The sequence below is a fragment of the Macaca mulatta genome, chromosome 4 (assembly GCF_049350105.2).
Source record: "Macaca mulatta isolate MMU2019108-1 chromosome 4, T2T-MMU8v2.0, whole genome shotgun sequence".
Classification (NCBI taxonomy): Eukaryota; Metazoa; Chordata; class Mammalia; order Primates; family Cercopithecidae; genus Macaca; species Macaca mulatta.
Window position 1 is genome coordinate 156,656,588 of NC_133409.1, and position 18,323 is coordinate 156,674,910.

General features: G+C 43.1%; 1 protein-coding gene across 28 annotated transcripts in view; it reads right to left on the reverse strand.

The window, feature by feature from the left end:
- Positions 1 to 18,323, reverse strand: part of LOC700227 (butyrophilin subfamily 3 member A1) — a 46,492-nt gene that overhangs the window by 19,084 nt on the left and 9,085 nt on the right. For 14 of the 28 annotated variants that reach the window (XM_078000854.1, XM_078000845.1, XM_078000846.1 and 11 more), the window contains 5 exons: positions 18,199 to 18,219; positions 18,082 to 18,108; positions 17,030 to 17,056; positions 16,585 to 16,611; positions 13,276 to 15,019 (listed from right to left, as the gene is read on the reverse strand). The exons of 1 other annotated variant lie outside the window; for it this stretch is intronic. In XM_078000854.1, coding sequence (XP_077856980.1) covers positions 14,457 to 15,019; positions 16,585 to 16,611; positions 17,030 to 17,056; positions 18,082 to 18,108; positions 18,199 to 18,219 — 665 coding nt within the window. In that variant the 3' untranslated portion in view covers positions 13,276 to 14,456. Of the gene's footprint in view, positions 1 to 1,051; positions 1,133 to 12,943; positions 13,055 to 13,275; positions 15,020 to 16,584; positions 16,612 to 17,029; positions 17,057 to 17,556; positions 17,787 to 18,081; positions 18,109 to 18,198; positions 18,220 to 18,323 lie in introns of those variants that run through there. 13 more of the 28 variants (XR_013416787.1, XR_013416785.1, XR_013416786.1 and 10 more) reach the window with 5 other exon arrangements.

An 18,323-nucleotide genomic window follows, 5' to 3' on the forward strand; every position in this document is an offset into this window, starting at 1 on the left:
TAGTAAGTCATGCCAAGCTCTCACTTCTATATCCCGAAGTCCGGCACCCTGTGGGTCAGCCCCTGAGGGCCATCCAGCTTCCATCTCCCAACACTAAGTTCACTTCGTGTCTCTCACGAGAAGAAGGAAACTTAGCATTCCCTGGAGACCTGAAGGGATGCAATGAGCTTAAGAATTTTCAAGAGCTTATCAATCAGTCAGCCCTTTCTCATCCCCGAGTGGATGTGTGGTGGTATCGTGGTGGACCTTTACTGGGCACTCAGCCAAATAACTGGAGTGGCACTTGTGCTTTAGTCCTTTTGGCTATCCCTTTCACCCTGGCATTTCATCAACCAGAGGGAGGAAAAATAAGACATCGTAAAGCAAGAGAAGCCCCTTATGGGTCTTTTGACTCTCACATCTATTTAGATGCAATTGGAACCCTGCAAGGAATATCAGATAATTTTGAAGCTTGAAATCAAATAGCTACAGGATTTAAGTCAATATTTTAGTAGATGACAGTTAATAAAAATGTAGATTGGATAAACTACATCTATTACAACCAACAGCAATGAGTTTTTCATGAGTTAAAAGAAAAACTCAGATCGGCCCCAGCCCTGGGGCTACCTGACCTGACAAAACATTTTACACTCTATGTGTCAGAAAGAGAAAAAATGACAGTTGGAGTTTTAACTCAGACTGTGGGGCCCTGGCCAAGGCCAGTGGCTTATCTCTCAAAACAACTAGACAGGGTTTCCAAGGGCTGGCCCCCATATCTAAGGGCCCTGGCAGCAATGGCCCTGTTAACACAAGAAGCAGATAAGCTAACTCTTAGGCAAAACCTAGACATAAAGTCCCCCCATGCTGTGGTGACTTTAATAAATACCAAAGGACATCATTAGCTAATGAATGCTAGACTAACTAGATACCAAAGCTTGCTCTGTGAAAATCCCCACATAACCATTGAAGTTTGCAACACCCTAAACTCTGCCACCTTGCTCCCGGTATCAGAGAGCCTAGTTAACATAACTATGTAGAGGTATTGGACTCAGTTTATTCTAGTGGGCCCTACCTCCAAGACCATCCTTAAACATCAGTAGACTGGGAGCCATACGTGGATGGGAGCAGCTTCGCCAACCCCTGCAAAGCGACTCTGAAAAAGACAACAAGCCCTGCTCCAGTCACACCCAGAAACTGACTGGTCTACGCAAGGCCGAAGCATGAGGAAACTCATTGCGGGATTCATTTTTCTTAAAATTTGTACTTGTACAGTAAGGACTTCAACTGATCTTCCTCAGACTGAGGACTGTTCCCAGTATATGCATCAAGTCACTGAGGCAGGACAAAAGATTGCTACAGTCCTATTATTTTATGGTTATTATAAGCATACTGGGACTCTAAAAGAAACTTGTTTGTATAATGCTATTCTATCCAAGGTATGTAGCCCAGGAAATAACCAACCTGATGTGTGTTATGACCCATTTTAAGCCTCCCATGATCACAGTTTTTAAAATAAAATTAAAGACTAGTCCTTTTCTAGGTGATAAAAGTAAAGTAATAGCTAGGACAGAAGAAAGAGGAGTCCCCAAGCATATAACCCTAAAATTTAATGCTTGTGCCACTATCAATAGCAATCGGCATGGAATAGGAGGCGGTTCTTTAAATTGAGAAACAAAAAGTTATACGGCAGGAAATAAGTATATCTGCCATGAATTAGGCTTATGTGCAAATGTGTGTAATTACTGTCTTGTGTCTTCTAGGCTACTTAGAAAAAGGATGAAAAATATCCTGTTTAGCTCCAAAAAGGAGAAGGCAGCCCCTCCTGTACAAGTGGAAGCTGCAACCCCTTGAAATTAGTAATTACAAATCCCTTAACCCCAAGGTGGAAAAAAGGAGAACATGTATCTCTGGGCATCGATGGAAAAGGACTAGATCCTAGAGTAAATATCTTAGTAAAAGAGGAGGTTCGTAAACTCTCTCCAGAACCAGTATTTTGGACTTTCTATGATGAACTAAATGTGCCAGTACCAGAGACTCCAGGAAAAACCAGAAATTTGTTTTTGCAATTAGCCGAGCATGTAACCCAGTCTCTAAATGTCACTTCATGTTATGTTTGTGGATGAACTTAAATGGGAAATCAATGGCCATAGAAAGCCCGAGAATTAGTGTCTACAGACCCAGTTCCTGATGAATTCCCAGCCCAAAAGAATCACCCTGATCATTTCTTGGTTCTAAAAGTCTCAATTATTGGACAATATTGCATAGCTAGAAAAGGGAAAGAATTCATTCATCCTGTAGGACGACTTAGTTGCCTGGGACAAAAACTGTGTAACGGTACCACAAAAACAGTTACCTGGTGGAGTTCAAACCACATAGAGAAAAATCCACTCAGTAAATGTCCAAAGTTGCAGACCGTTAAGGCCCACCCAGAATCCCACCGGGACTAGACGGCCCCCACTGGGCTATACTGGATATGTGGACATAGAGCCTACACTAAGCTGCCTGATCAGTGGACAGGTAGTTGTGTTATTGGCACTATTAAACCATCTTTCTTCCTACTGCCCATAAAAACAGGTGAACTCTTGGGCTTCCTTGTCTATGCTTCCCATGACAAGCGAAACATAGCCATAGGTAATTGAAAAGATGATGCACGGCCTCCTGAAAAAATTATACAATACTCTGGATGAGATGGCTCATGGGGATACCAGCCCCCAATTTACGTGCTCAACAGAATCATGTAAATGGGGGTCTGTTGCAAGCTGTCTTGGAGATCATCACTAATAAAACTGATAAAGCCTTGACTGTTCTGGCCCGGCAAGAAACTCAGATGAGAAATGCTATCTATCAAAATAGATTAACTCTCGACTACTTGCTAGCAGCTGAAGGAGAAGTCTGTGGAAAATTTAATCTTAACAATTGCTGCCTGTATGTAGATGATCACGGGCAAGTAGTCAAAGATATAGTAAAGACATGATGAAACTGGCACATGTACCTGTACAAGCATGGCACAGATTTGACCCTGAAGCTATGTTTGAAAATGGTTCCCGATTGATGGTTCAAAGATGGCCGAATAGGAACAGCTCCAGTCTACAGCTCTCAGCATGAACGACACAGAAGATGAGTGATTTCTGCATTTCCAACTGAGGTACCGGGTTCATCTCACTGGGGCTTGTCAGACAGTGGGTGCAGGACAGTGGGTGCAGCCCACTGAGCATGAGCCAAAGCAGGGCGAGGCATCACCTCACCCAGGAAGCACAGGGGGTCAGGGAATTCCCTTTCCTAGCCAAGGGAAGCTGTGACAGACGGCACCTGGAAAATTGGGTCACTCCCACCCTAATACTGCACTTTTCCAATGGTCTTAGCAAATGGCACATCAGGAGATTATATCCTGCACCTGGCTCGGAGGGTCCCATGCCCATGGAGCCTCACTCACTGCTAGCACAACAGTCTGAGATTGAACTGCAAGGTGGCGGTGAGGCTGGGGAGGGGGGCCCGCCATTGCTGAGGCTTGAGTAAGTAAACAAAGCAGCCGGGAAACTCGAACTGGGTGGAGCCTACCGCAGCTCAAGGAGTCCTGCCTGCCTCTGTAGACTCCACCTCTGGGGGCAGGGCATAGCCGAACAAAAGGCAGCAGAAACCTCTGCAGACTTAAATGTCTCTACCTGACAGCTTTGAAGAGAGTAGTGGTTCTCCCAGCATGTAGTGTGAGATCTGAGAACGGACAGACTGCCTCCTCAAGTGGTTCCCTGACCCCCAAGTAGCCTAACTGGGAGGCACCCACCAGTAGGGGCAGACTGACACCCCACATGGATGGGTACCCCTCTGAGACGAAGCTTCCAGAGGAACAATCAGGCAGCAACATTTGCTGTTCAGCAATATTCGCTGTTCTGCAGCCTCCGCTGGTGATACCCAGGCAAACAGAGTCTGGAGTAGACCTCCAGCAAACTCCAACAGACTGCAGCTGAGGGTCCTGACTGTTAGAAGGAAAACTAATAAACAGAAAGGACATCCACACAAAAACCCCATCTGCACGTCACCATCATCAAAGACCAAAGGTAGATAAAACCACAAAGATGGGGAAAAAACAGAGCAGAAAAGCTGAAAATTCTAAAAATCAGAGCACCTCTCCCCCTCCAAAGGAACACAACTCCTCGCCAGCAACAGAACAAAGCTGGACGGAGAATGACTTTGACGAGTTGAGAGAAGAAGGCTTTAGACGATCAAACTTCTCTGCACTAAAGGAGGAAGCTCAAACCCATCGCAAAGAAGCTAAAAATCTTGAAAAAAGATTAGACAAATGGATAACTAGAATAACTAGTGTAGATGGAGCTGACAACCATGGCATGAGAACTATGTGACAAATGCACAAGCTTCAGTAGCTGATTTAATCAACTGGAAGAAAGGGTATCAGTGATTGAAGATCAAATGAATGAAATGAAGTGAGAAGAGAAGTTTAGAGAAAAAAGAGTAAAAAGAAACGAACAAAACCTCCAAGAAATATGGGACTATGTGAAAATACCAAATTTACATCTGATTGGTGTACCTGAAAGTGATGGGGAGAATGGAACCAAGTTGGAAAACACTCTGCAGGATATTATCCAGGAGAACATCCCCAACATATCAAGGCAGGTCAACACTCAAATTCAGGAAATACAGAGAATGCCACAAAGATACTCCTCAAGAAGAACAACTCCAAGACACATAATTGTCAGATTCATCAAAGTTGAAATGAAGGAAAAAATGTTAAGGGCAGCCAGAGAGAAGGGTCGGGTTACCCACAAAGGGAAGCCCATCAGACTAACAGTGGATCTTTTGGCAGAAACTCTACAAGCCAGAAGAGAGTGGGGGCCAATATTCAACATTCTTAAAGAAAAGAATTTTAACCCAAAATTTCATATTCAGCCAAACTAAGCTTCATAAGTGAAGGAGAAATAAAATCCTTCACAGACAAGCAAATGCTGAGAGATTTCGTCACCACCAGGCCTGCCCTACAAGAGCTCCTGAAGGAAGCACTAAACATGGAAAGGAACAAGTGGTACCAGCCACTGCAAAAACATGACAAATTGTAAAGATCATCGATGATAGGAAGAAACTGCATCAACTAACGAGCAAAATAACCAGCTAACATCATAATGACAGGATCAAATTTATGCATAACAATATTAACCTTAAATGTAAATGGGCCAAATGCTGCAATTAAAAGACACAGACTGGCAAATTGGATAAAGAGTCAAGACCCATTAGGGTGATGTATTCAGGAGACCCATCTCATGTGCAGAGACACACATAGGCTCAAAATAAAGGAATGGAGGAAGATCTACCAAGCAAATGGAAAACAAAAAAAGGCAGGGGTTGCAATCCTAGTCTCTGATAAAACAGACTTTAAACCAACAAAGATCAAAAGAGACAAAGAAGACCATTACATAATGGTAAAGGATCAATTCAACAAGAAGAGCTAACTATCTGAAATATATATGCACCCAATACAGGAGCACCCAGATTCATAAAGCAATTCCTTAGAGACCTACAAAGAGACTTAGACTCCCACACAACAATAATGGGAGACTTTAACACCCCACTATCAACATTAGACATATCAACGAGACGGAAAGTTAAAAAGAATATCCAGGAATTGAATTCAGCTCTGCACCAAGTGGACCTAATGGACATCTACAGAACTCTCCACCCCAAATCAACAAAATATACATTCTTCTCAGCACCACATTGCACTTACTCCAAAATTGACCACAAAGTTGGAAGTGAAGCACTCCTTAGCAAATGTAAAAGAACAGAAATTATAACAAACGGTCTCTCAGACCACAGTGCAATCAAACTAGAATTCAGGATTAAGAAACTCACTCAAAACCGCTCAACTACATGGAAACTGAAAAACTTGCTCCTGAATGACTACTGGGTACATAATGAAACGAAGGCAGAAATAAAGATGTTCTTTTAAACCAATGAGAACAAAGACACAACATACCAGAATCTCTGGGACACATCTAAAGCAGTGTGTAGAGGGACATTTATAGCACTAAATGCCCACAAGAGAAAGCAGGAAAGATCTAAAATTGACACAGTAACATCACAATTAAAAGAGCTAGAGAAGCAAGAGTAAACACATTCAAAAGTCAGCAGAAGGCAAGAAATAACTAAGATCAGAGCAGAACTGAAGGAGATAGAGACACAAAAAACCTGTCAAAAAATCCATGAATCCAGGAGCTGGTTTTTTGAAACGATCAACAAAATTGACAGACCACTAGCAAGACTAATAAAGAAGAAAAGAGAGAAGAATCAAATAGATGCGATAAAAAATGATAAAGGGGATTGCACCACCGACCCCACAGAAATATAAACTACCATCAGAGAACACTATAAACACCTCTACCCAAATAAACTAGAAAATCTAGAAGAAATGGATAAATTCCTGGACACATACACTCTCCCAAGACTAAAACAGGAAGAAGTTGAATCCCTGAATAGACCAATAACAGGCTCTGAAATTGAGGCAATAATTAATAGCCTACCAACCAAAAAAAGTCCAGGACCAGACAGATTCACAGCCGAATTCTACCAGAGGTACAAGGAAGAGCTGGTACCATTCCTTCTGAAACTATTCCAATCAATAGAAAAAGAGGGAATCCTCCCTAACTCATTTTATGAGGCCAGCATCATCCTGATACCAAAGCCTGGCAGAGACACAACATAAAAAGAGAATTTTAGACCAATATCCCTGATGAGCATTGATGCAAAAATCCTCAATAAAATACTGGCAAACCAAATCCAGCAGCACATCAAAAAGCTTATCCACCATGATCAAGCGGGCTTCATCCCTGGGATGCAAGGCTGGTTCAACATACGCAAATCAATAAATGTAATCCATCATATAAACAGAACCAAAGACAAAAACCACATGATTATCTCAATAGATGCAGAAAAGGCCTTTGATAAAATTCAACAGTCCTCCATGCTAAAAACTCTCCATAAACTCAGTATTGATGGGACGTATCTCAAAATAATAAGAACTATGTATGACAAACCCACAGCCAATATCATACTGAATGGGCAAAACCTGGAAGCATTCCCTTTGAAAACTGGCACAAGACAGGGATGCCCTCTCTCACCACTCCTACTCAACATAGTGTTGGAAGTTCTGGCCAGGGCAACCAGGGAGTAGAGAGAAATAAAGGGTACTCAAAGGAAAAGAGGAAGTCAAATTGTTCCTGTTTGCAGATGACATGACTATATATTTAGAAAACCCCATCGTCTCAGCCCAAAATCTCCTTAAGCTGATAAGCGACTTCAGCAAAGTCTCAGGATACAAAATCAATGTGCAAAAGTCATGAGCATTCTTATAACCCAATAACAGACAGAGAGCCAAATCATGAGTGAACTCCCATTCACAATTGCTTCAAAGAGAACAAAATACCCAGGAATCCAACTTACAAGGGATGTGATGGACCTCTTCAAGGATAACTACAAACCACTGCTCAGTGAAATAAAAGAGGACACAAACAAATGGAAGAACATTCCATGCTCATGGATAGAAGGAATCGATATCGTGAAAATGGCCATACTGTCCAAGGTAATTTATAGATTCAATGCCATCCCCAACAAGCTACCAATGACTTTCTTCACAGAATTGGAAAAAACTACTTTAAAGTTCATATGGAAGCAAAAAAGAGCCCATATTGCCAAGACAATCCTAAGCCAAAAGAACAAAGCTGGAGGCATCACGCTACCTGACTTCAAACTATACTACAAGGCTACTTTAAGCAAAACAGCATGGTACTGGTACCAAAACAGAGATATAGACCAATGGAACAGAACAGAGCCCTCAGAAATAATACCACGCATGTACAACCATCTGATCTTTGACAAACATGACAAAAAGAAGAAATAGGGAAAGGATTCCCTATTTAATAAATGGTGCTGGGAAAACTGGCTAGTCATATGTAGAAAGCTGAAACTGGACCCCTTCCTTACACTTTGTCCAAAAATTAATTCAAGATGGATTAAAGACTTAAATGTTAAACCTAAAACCGTAAAAACCCTAGAAGAAAACCTAGGCGATACCATTCAGGACATAGGCATAGGAAAGGACTTCATGTCTAAAACACCAAAAGCAATGGCAACAAAAGCCAAAATTGACAAATGGGATCTAATTAAACTAAAGAGCCTCTGCGCAGTAAAAGAAACTACCATCAGAGTGAACAGGCAACCTACAGAATGAGAGAAAATTTTTGCAATCTACTCATCTGACAAAGGGCTAATATCCAGAATCTACAAAGGACTCAAACAAACTTAACAAGAAAAAAATCAAACAACCCCATCAAAAAGTGGGCAAAGGATATAAACAGACACTTCTCAAAAGAAGACATTTATGCAGCCAACAGACACATGAAAAAATGCTCATCATCACTGGCCATCAGAGAAATGCGAATCAAAACCACAATGAGATACTATCTCACACCAGTTAAAATGGCGATCATTAAAAAGTCAGGAAACAACAGGTGCTGGAGAGGATATGGAGAAATAGAAACACTTTTACACTGTTGGTGGGACTGTAAACTAGTTCAACAATTGTGGAAAACAGTATGGCGATTCCTCAAGGATCTAGAAATACCATTTGACACAGCCATCCCATTACTGGGTATATATCCAAAGGATTATAAATCATGCTGCTATAAAGACACATGTACATGTATGTTTATTGTGGCACTATTCACAATAGCAAAGACTTGGAACCAACCCAAATGTCCATCAATGATAGACTGGATTAAGAAAATGTGGCACATATACACCATGGAATACTATGCAGCCATAAAAATGGATGAGTTCATGCTCTTTGTAGGGACATGGATGAAGCTGGAAACCATTATTCTCAGCAAAATATCGCAAAGACAAAAAAACAAACACTGCATGTTCTCATTCATAGGTGGGAATTGAACAATGAAAACACTTGGACAGAGGAAGGGGAACATCACACACCGGGGCCTGTCGTGGGGTTGGGGGGACGGGAGAGGGATAGCATTAGGAGATATACCTAATGTAAATTATGAGTTAATGGATGCAGCACACTAACATGGCACATATATACATATGTAACAAACCTGGATGTTGTGCACATGTACCCTAGAACTTAAAGCATAAAAAAAAAAAAAAAAGGTTCCCAGCACTAAGAGGATTTAAAACTCTTATCATAAAAATTATAGTAGTAATAGGAACCTCCTTACTGATCCCTTGTTTACTACCTGCACTCATTCAAATGGTAAAAGGTTTCATCGCTACTCTAGTTCACCAGAATGCTTCAGCACAAGTGTACTACATGAATCACTATTGATCTGTCATGCAGAAAGACATACGTAGTGAAGATAAAGGTGAGAACTCCCACTAATAAAATGAGAGAGAGTCTCAAAGGAGGGGAATAAGGGAGTAGAACACCCCTCATATTGTCTTATGCCCAATTTCTGCCTCCAAAGAAAGAAGTAAAAACTAAAAGGCAGAAATGAAATCCACAGGCAGACAGCCCAGCACTGAGCCCTAGGCCTGGTAGTTAGAGATCAACCCTGACCTAACTGGTTATGGTTATCTATAGATTACAGACATTGTATAGAAAAGCACTGTGAAAATCCCTGTCCTGTTCTGTTCCGTTCTGATTACCAGTGCATGCAGCCCCCAGTTACGTACCTGCTGCTTGCTCAATTGATCACAACCCTCTCACACGGACCCCCTTAGAGTTGTGAGCCCTTAAAAGGGACAGGAAATGTTCATGCGGGGAGCTCAGCTCTTGGGACAGGAGTCCTGCCAATGCTCCTGGCCGAATAAACCCCTTCCTTCTTTAACTTGGTGTCTGAGGGGTTTTGTCTGCGGCTCTTCCTGCTACGTTCCCATGTCATGTCTTGTATTATTGTTACTCAGGTATGAACTGTCTCTTTGCTGTGATGGGTGTACCTGCTTCTCAGGATAGACTTCTGCAGGATGTGATTCCTCTCACCTTACAGGGCCCAGCTCTAAGCTCTAAGCTCTGCTTTCAGCTGTTGTTCAATGCATGAGTGACATGTGCAGTGTAAGGTCATTCCCACCACATCATGGCCCAGTTCCTGGAGTCATTTGGCACCAGAGTGTGACAGAGAGGTGCTAGCAGGATTAAGCCACTCTAGGTCAGGATTTCTAGGACTGGGAAGGAGGAACCAGTAGGTTCCTTCTGCAGAGAAAGCTCTTTGATGAGAATAAGCTAAAGAAAGCTCGGAGAACTGTTTTATCCATTGGACTGACCCTTAAACTTTCTCTTTCTCATACAGTAGTCTCACACATCACCTGATGCTTCTGGATTATAATTCAAATAAGATTCTGGGTTGAGTGACTCATGTGGGTAAAGACATCAGTATTAGAACATTCCAAACAGGACTGGGCAGCTGTTGAGAAGAGGCAGAAGAGAAGGATGCAAGGGTCTAAGAGCATGGTCAGCCAGGATGAGATCTGACTTTACATTTTTTACCTGAAGAAATAAGGCCCAGGGCTTTGAAGTAGGTCTTTTGCCAGAAGCATCCAGCTAAGCCAGGCCTCAGCCTCTGCCAAAGTTGATCTGAGCCAGAGGGAAACATGTGTGTTCTGACAAGAAAGAGGATCAGTTGAAGATGGGGTAGCTTAGAAAGAAATCAAGTTCTACTGGGGTGTGCCCGGTTAGATAGTAACAACCTAACCCAATCATGCTCTGTAGTGGGAGGGATAGAGACAGGAAGGGTCACTTTAGCAAGGTTCTTTATGGACTGGCCAACCCTGGAAGAACCAAGACACAAGGTGAACACTGATTCCCTTTTGCTTTGCAATAAACTACCGTCTTTGAAGGTAATATGGGTGTGTCATCTCCAGCTATGGAGTACTCCCAGGGGAGGCCTAGACATCTTGGCACACAGAAAATCCATTCCTACTCTGCCCTGTTCAAATTCTAGATTCCTGACCCACAGAATCACTGAACATATTATAATAGTTGTATAAGCTTCTGAATATTAGGACTACAGCAATATTAATGAGTACATTTACCTTGCCTCAAAAGAACAAATTTTTTCAAAGACAAGAAATGATACTGGGCTTCTAAAAGAACCAAACAGGAGAAATTTGCCTAAACTCTTTCCATCTTGTAGCCTTCTCTCTGCTCATCGGCTTTGGTGTTCTCTCTGCAATCCACCATTTTTCAGTCCACACCATGAAAGAAACAGTTCTTCCCACAGCTCCCATGCACATCTACTAAAGGTGTAACTGGTCACATGTAACTTGGTTCTCTGGCCTAGCCTGGGTCGGATGTCCATCCCAGACCCAGTCCATGTGGTGAGGCTGCAGGGCCACGTGATATGGACATGTATTGGAAGAGAAGAGGTCACTAATGCTAAATATGGTACAGGGAGGGTAGAGAGACCTTGAAAGGTGTTCACTATATTCTCAGAGGCAGAGCCCTTAGAACAGGCACTGTTGATGTCCCATCCCATATTCTCTTGGCCTATCACAGTTTGCCAATAGCTGAGGCACAGTTTTCTGCAAAGATGACAACCTCCCCACCTCCAGTGAGTATTTCCCTTCTCCTTTGCCTGTGAGCTTTATCACACCCATGATAGTTGCTTTTCTGCAGTTATATAACTCAATCTTAAAGTGCATTAGAATTAACACTCCCAGGCCAACCTTCAACCAATTCAAGCAAAGGAGGATGGGAAGTGGAGATAAAGTCTCAGGCCCTGTAGTCCTTAGGAAGATTCTGAGCTATATCACACATTTAACATGGTTTCTTACGGAGTCCTAAAAGGGATTGAGCCAAGTTATCCACATGGTAACTGACTCATGAGTGAACCCTTGATCCCATTTCTCATGTAAGTGGCTTTCTTCCATTTCTCAATTTATTTCTGCACTTGTGTTTCCTGGGATCTCTTCCCAAATCAGTGTGGTGAGCTGAATAGTGCTGCCCCCACCCACCCTTGGAGCTATATCCACTATGAAAGTTATGAAAAGAATGTATAACACAGTAAAATGAATTTTACACAGAATTAAGATTATGGACCTTAAAATAGAAAGATTATTCTAAATTGTCTGGGTGATCTCAGTTTAATCATAGGAGTCTTTAAAAGTAAAAGGCAGACTGAGCGCAGTGGTTCACGCCTACAAACCCAGCACTTTGGGAGACCAAGGTGGGTAGATTGCTTGAGCTCAGGAGTTTGAGACCAGCCTGGGCAACTTGGCGAGACCCTGTCTCTACAGGAAAATACTCCGGCATGGTGATATGGGCCTGTGGTCCCAGCTACTTGGGAAGCTAAGGTGGGGGTATTACTTGAGCCCAGGTGACAAAATATGTGGTGAGCTGAGATCATGCCACTCTACTTCAGCCTGGGTGACAGAGTGAGTCCTTGTCAAAGAAGAGGAAAAAAAAAAAAGTAAAGAAGTGAAAAAAAAAAGGAGAAGGTGAAAGAATCAGAGAGATACAATGAGAAAAAGACCTAGGAGATGAGCCTCAACGCACTGTTGCTGCTTTGAAGATACAGGAAGCGAGCTAGGAGCCAGAGTGTGGCAGCCTCTAGAAGTGGGTACAGCCCTTAGCTAAAAACCGGGAAACAACTGGGACCTCAGTCCTATAAATGAAAGGAACTGATTCTGTCAACAATCTGAATAAGCAAGGAAACAGTTTCTTCCTTAGAGACTCCAGAAAAGAATCCAGCCTGCAGACACCTTGATTCTAGCCTGGTGAGATTCCTGTGGGACTTCTCACCTACAGAACAGTGAGATAATACATTTGTTTTGCTTTAAGTTTATGAATTTCTGAGGCCAGGCGCGGTGGCTCATGCCTGTAATCCCAGCACTTTGGGAGGCCGAGGTGGGTGGACCACGAGATCAGGAGATCAAGACCATCTTGGACAACATGGTGAAACCCCATCTGTACTAAAAATACAAAAAATTAGCCAGGCGTGGTGGCACACACCTGTAATCCCAGCTACTCGGGAGGCTAAGGCAGGAGAATAGCTTGAACCTGGGAGGCGGAGGTTGCAGTGAGCTGAGATTGTACTCCAGCCTGGGAGTGGTATGATCCAGTCTCAAAAACAAAACAAAACAAAACAAAACAAAACAAAACAAAAAAAGAATGTTTATAAATTTCTGATAATTCAGATGGCAGCAATAGAAAATGCACCCAATAAGGGTTTTGTGAAAATGCTGTAGTGAGGTAAACTGAGACTGTGGTGAGTACAGTGGGTGTGCAGACTACTCCTCTTTGCTGAGTAGACTCCACAGTCTAGAAAAAGCCAAGTTGAGGAGTAAGCATTATTAACACTTTATTAAATGACTAGAACTTGACAACCACTTGCCAAGTAGAGGGGATACAGTGGTGAGCAATAATAGTGATGATAATGAGGAGTAGTTTTCCCTAGCAGGCATCAGTTGAAAGGAATATGGGTTTAACATCCACCAATGACCAGGGGTGGACAGACCTATTTCCAGAAGACTGAGTCCATAGTGGGATTAAAACCATCCCTGTAATTCTTCTAGCTTCCTTCATCCAAATTTCCTATATCACAGAGAGTCTTTAGGGTATTTTTTCTGTCTGGAAACCTTGACTGTAAGAAGGCTGGTTCTGGCTGCGATATCACTTATCACATTTTTGGGTGGGCACACATCTGTGCCCCATTATTTATTGCGAGGGGCCTCTAGTCTCATTCCAAGTCACATGTCATGTGAGTACTATGAGGTTATTCTCTCAACCAAGACACTCTGCAGAGCTAATCCAAGGAGTGCTGGGTCTAAGGCTCTGATAATTAGCTGGGAAGGAGTCAACAGGAGTGTCAACTCCACAACCACCTACAATGATCCTTACCCTGGAGCTGTCCTGGGAAAAGAACCTCAGGGCTACAGGTGGGTTCTTCCTATCAGCGAAGAATCCGGTGGAAAAGAATGGGCAAATGGCCAGGGACTGAAGCTGACCATCTCCCAGCTGCACAAATTACTGCATGAGTTATGTAAGTTACTTAATGTTGCCCTGCCTCAGCTTCCATACTTGCAAAATGAGACTACTTGACAGGCTGTTGTGAGGATTAAAGGAGTGACATCCACCAAAGCTCATAACACAGCACTCAGAACATTTTTAAGTTCTCCATTAATGTTAGTTACTGCTGTTTAGATCCCAGCTCTGTTATTAAGTAGTCATGTCTACTTTGTAAAGTTAATTCACTTTTCTGCACCCCAGTTTCCTTATCTGTCTAAGAGGACAATAAGGTGGTACTAAACTCAAACAACTGGCATATGAATAATTGAATGAGTATCAGTAAAGTGCTTCAGTGTGTGCCTGTAGCTTTATGGTTGTGATTGGTTGCTGTAGAGGGGGAGGCCCTCAGCTCTAAGCTGGGCAGGGAGAAGCAGAGACAAGTTACTTCAGCCTGAGGCTCCCCACTTTCCCTAGCTAAGCCCAGGGTCACTGGTATCTCTAGGGAGACACCTAATGATCACCACTCGGTCAGAATGGAGGAACTCTCTTCTTCTTTTGGCGCTGGACAAATGGTCAGGGCAGTGGGCTCCAAAGTCAAAATTCTGAAAACAGGATATAGAGGCTCAGAGAAGGAGACGTCCAGGAAAGTATGAATATGGGATCCATTCACAGCATTGTAGAATGAGATATCTCCAGTCTCATAGTCCAGGAAGACCCCCACTTTCCTAGGGGATTCAGGAAGTTCCAGGTTGGTTCTGGGCTCAGTTAGAGTCCGATACTTTTTCCCATCAGTCAGTCCCATAGTCCAGAATCCGTTCTCAGGTGTCATTTTGACCCAACCTTTTCTCTGCACATTCTTACTACACACCCCTATATGCCACTCTTTCCTGTCCCCTACCTCCACCTCCCAGTAATGTCTCCCTGACATGAAGCTCTCACAGCCGAGAACACAATAATGCCAATCAAATCTCTCAGGGTTGTCTGGCAGATCCTGGGGCTCCTTGGCACGCTGCACACTCCTCTGGTCCTCAGAAACAAGGAGGATGGGGTTTGCTGTTTTGGGATCCAGAATCACATCCGCTGTAGAGAGTTTGAGGAAGTGTCCATGGGGTCAACCATTTTTCCTGGATTTCAGAGCCTCAGCATGCAAGGCCTGGGCTGTGCTGAGGAGACCTGAGTCCAGAGCCCGGCATCCCTAGCCTTCCCTAAATGTGACTCTCTCATTGATGCCAGGAGAGAAAGCCCCAGGTATCTTGTGTCCAGAGGGGAAGAGGAGGGTGAAATGAGAGTTGCCTCAGCATCTGCCTAACCCAACACCCTGATGCTGCCTCAGGAAGCAGCAAGCATCCTCTTTCTATGTTTTTCTTGTTTTCCTCCCCACATTGACTCTGCCCACTAATGCTTTATGATCAGAGGTCAATTTTCAACTTTCATTTGACCACTCATGAGCTAAATGTGTACCCCTTTTCTGCAGTCTATTTTCCCACACATCCAATTTATTTAACAAGGTGGAGCCTCGTCTAAAGCATTCCCTCACCTGAAAATGGGGATAAAAATATGAATCTCTAGCATAGTATAGGGGAATCATGTTATTTATTCAGCCCACGGCAGGGCACGAAGGAAGTTCCTGATGTTCTAATAGCTGCAAGGCTGTCTCTGTGCTGGGCTCTATGTGGGGCCTTATATGACCTAGATTCACTCTCCACCCTTTAACTTTCTCCACACTCTTTTGGGCCCCAGGAATCTGCCCTCTAAGGACAGTGTCACTGGGCTCCCTTGTCCTCTGGTTTGCTGTTGGGTTTGGCCAATGGGAGGCCCTGATAGAAGATTGGAAGGAGAAAGAAATGAGAGACACACCGTTTATTTTCCTGCTTCCTCTCTGCCTGCAGCAGCTGGTGTGGCTCTAACAAGGCCTGACGACTCTTCTCAGGAAGCCCTGTCTTTGAGCTACCTCTTTCTCTGGGTTCCCGTAACTGCCTCCCCTCCCTACCCCTCCCAGGCTAGGGGTGGAGACAGCTCCCCACTGTTGGGAACCATGGGGGCACTGCACTTTTCTTTGTTGCTTTCCCTTAACCCTCCTTTCCGCAAACCTTCAGCCACCCAGTTTGAATTCATCATCTCCTTCTTACTAGGTTTTTGACCAATGGATATGTATTATTCCTTCAGTCTTCACCTCAACCCCCACAAACACAGTTTGAAATCATCACTTAAAAATATGGAGGCCAAAGCTCAGAAGCATTACGTTTTTTGAGGAGGCACTGGCAGTAGGTGGCATGAGAAGTCTGGGAAGGACTAAGTTCTTTGGGAAGCCATTGCCTCCTCTCCTTGGCATTTCCATCCTCACTCTCCCTGCAGTATCACTCAGTGTGTGCCTCCTTCCCCTCAGCTCCACCCTTTCTGTGTCTTCCTTCCCAGGAAGGTCTGAGGAATCCCAAGAGATCTAATCACCCTGGTTCCCTGGGCTCTCAGTGGGAAGGGTCTTAGAGATGGGTCCACTCTTCAGATTGGAATTTATTGTTGCCTACCCCAAATTCCTAGTCATGGGAGCTTTTCTTCCCCAAATCACAACAGTTGGAGAAGCAAACAGGAAAAGGAATATAGTCCCTCAGGTTGTTGGTCCAGGGAACATACAGTGATTTACTCACCTGGCTTGAAGAGGGCCTTTTTCCATTCTGAAAGGAAGGAGACACAGATAAGGAAAAGGTCAGTATTCTTGTACTTTCCCCACTGCATTCTCTCCTCACTACATGTTTTCTCTCCTTTTCTTGTGAATCTCTTCCAGAGTCCAGCCTTCCTTCTCGACAACTCTGATGGATCAGAGGTGGCACTTTCTAAAAAATGGTGGGCTCTGTTCCCTCTGTCATGAAGGGTACAGGCTGCATGGCCAGGCTTTGCAAGGGGGTGTGTAGGGTCAGGAGTCTCTCAAATTCTCCAGAAAAGCAGAAATCAACCCCTCACCATAGAGAAATTGAGTCTTTTGGTTAAATCTGATTCATGCAAATGAGAACATCAGTGGGTCACAGCAGAGAAAAGGTTGAAATGTTCATGGCACGTGTCCCAGCAAACTCAGAGAGCATCAGGCTCACTCACCATTATAGGCTGAAGGTCTCTCTCCCACTACAATGAAAGAAAGGTAGAGATGTCACCTTAACTTGCCATGTTTGATTTGGCCCTATTCCCTTGACTTTACATTAATTTAATCTTTTTCTTTTCTTTTTTCTTTCTTTCTTTTTTTTTTTTTTTTTTTTAACCACCTGTATCTTCCTCCTCTGCAGGTTCAATTCTTTCTATGGTGTCGTTCTTAATATCAAATCCAGGAACATCAGTCGAATACTAGTAACATGGCAGACACTGTGAGAGTTCCTTCCTGATGGTGTTCAGCTGATATATTTGGAATGTATCTATACTGCTATACCTAGGCAGAGGTGTCACCATGTCTATATGCATATATATATATGTGTGTGTGTGTGTGTGTGTGTGTGTATGCAAGATCCTTCTATTTAAATTTGTAATTTCCTACCTTACCCTGAAAAGAATTTGGGAAATTTAATGAGCAATTTCAGAAACTAGTTTTTGAAGCCAGTTAGAATAAATTGGTACCAACTGAGAAACCATTCAAGCCACTCTTGTTTATTAGACACAGTTTTCTCCCTCTCTCTTTTCTGATTTTCTTGTTCTTTGTTATCTTTTGTTCTTCTTTGTCTTCTCTGGAGCCTATAGATTATGTAAAATGAAGAGTGAAGTTCCTACCACAGAGAGTGAACTTCATCCACCTCTTCCCCCTTCCTTTACAAGTGTGCCCCTGGATATTCCTCAGTGCTTTGCAGGGCTATAGAGTCTGTGGCCCCTGGTAGAGAGAAATTGAAGGCATCTTTTCTTGGAGAGTAGCTGAGAGAGAGAAAGAAAGCGAAAAAGAAACACTTCTCCTGGGTGTTATTCCAATGAGTCACATTCTTTTTCTTTTTTCTTTTCTTTCTTTTTTTTTTTTTTTGGCAATGACTAGGAATTGGCACATTTATTTTCTTTCCTTAGTCAAAGAGATCTAAGACCACTTCCTAACCTTGGGGAAAAAGTTAAGAGTGGAAACTATTCAAGCACAGACAGTTAAAGATTCAAATTCAGAGAAAATGTCAGTCACTTACAAACTGTGTACTGCATACTTCTCCACCCTGCAATGGAAGGAACAGGGAAGATGCATCAAGGCTCATAAAGCAGGGACAGGAAGACATGCCTGGGTCTCTGGGGGAATGGAAACTTACTGATTTCCTCCAGGAGCTTCTCTGGAAAATAAGCAGAAAAAATAATGAACTGTTACAGGTGAGGGAGTTCTCTAAAAAATAAACCTTAAAAACAACCCAGTTCTGGGGTGGGGATGGGTATGAGG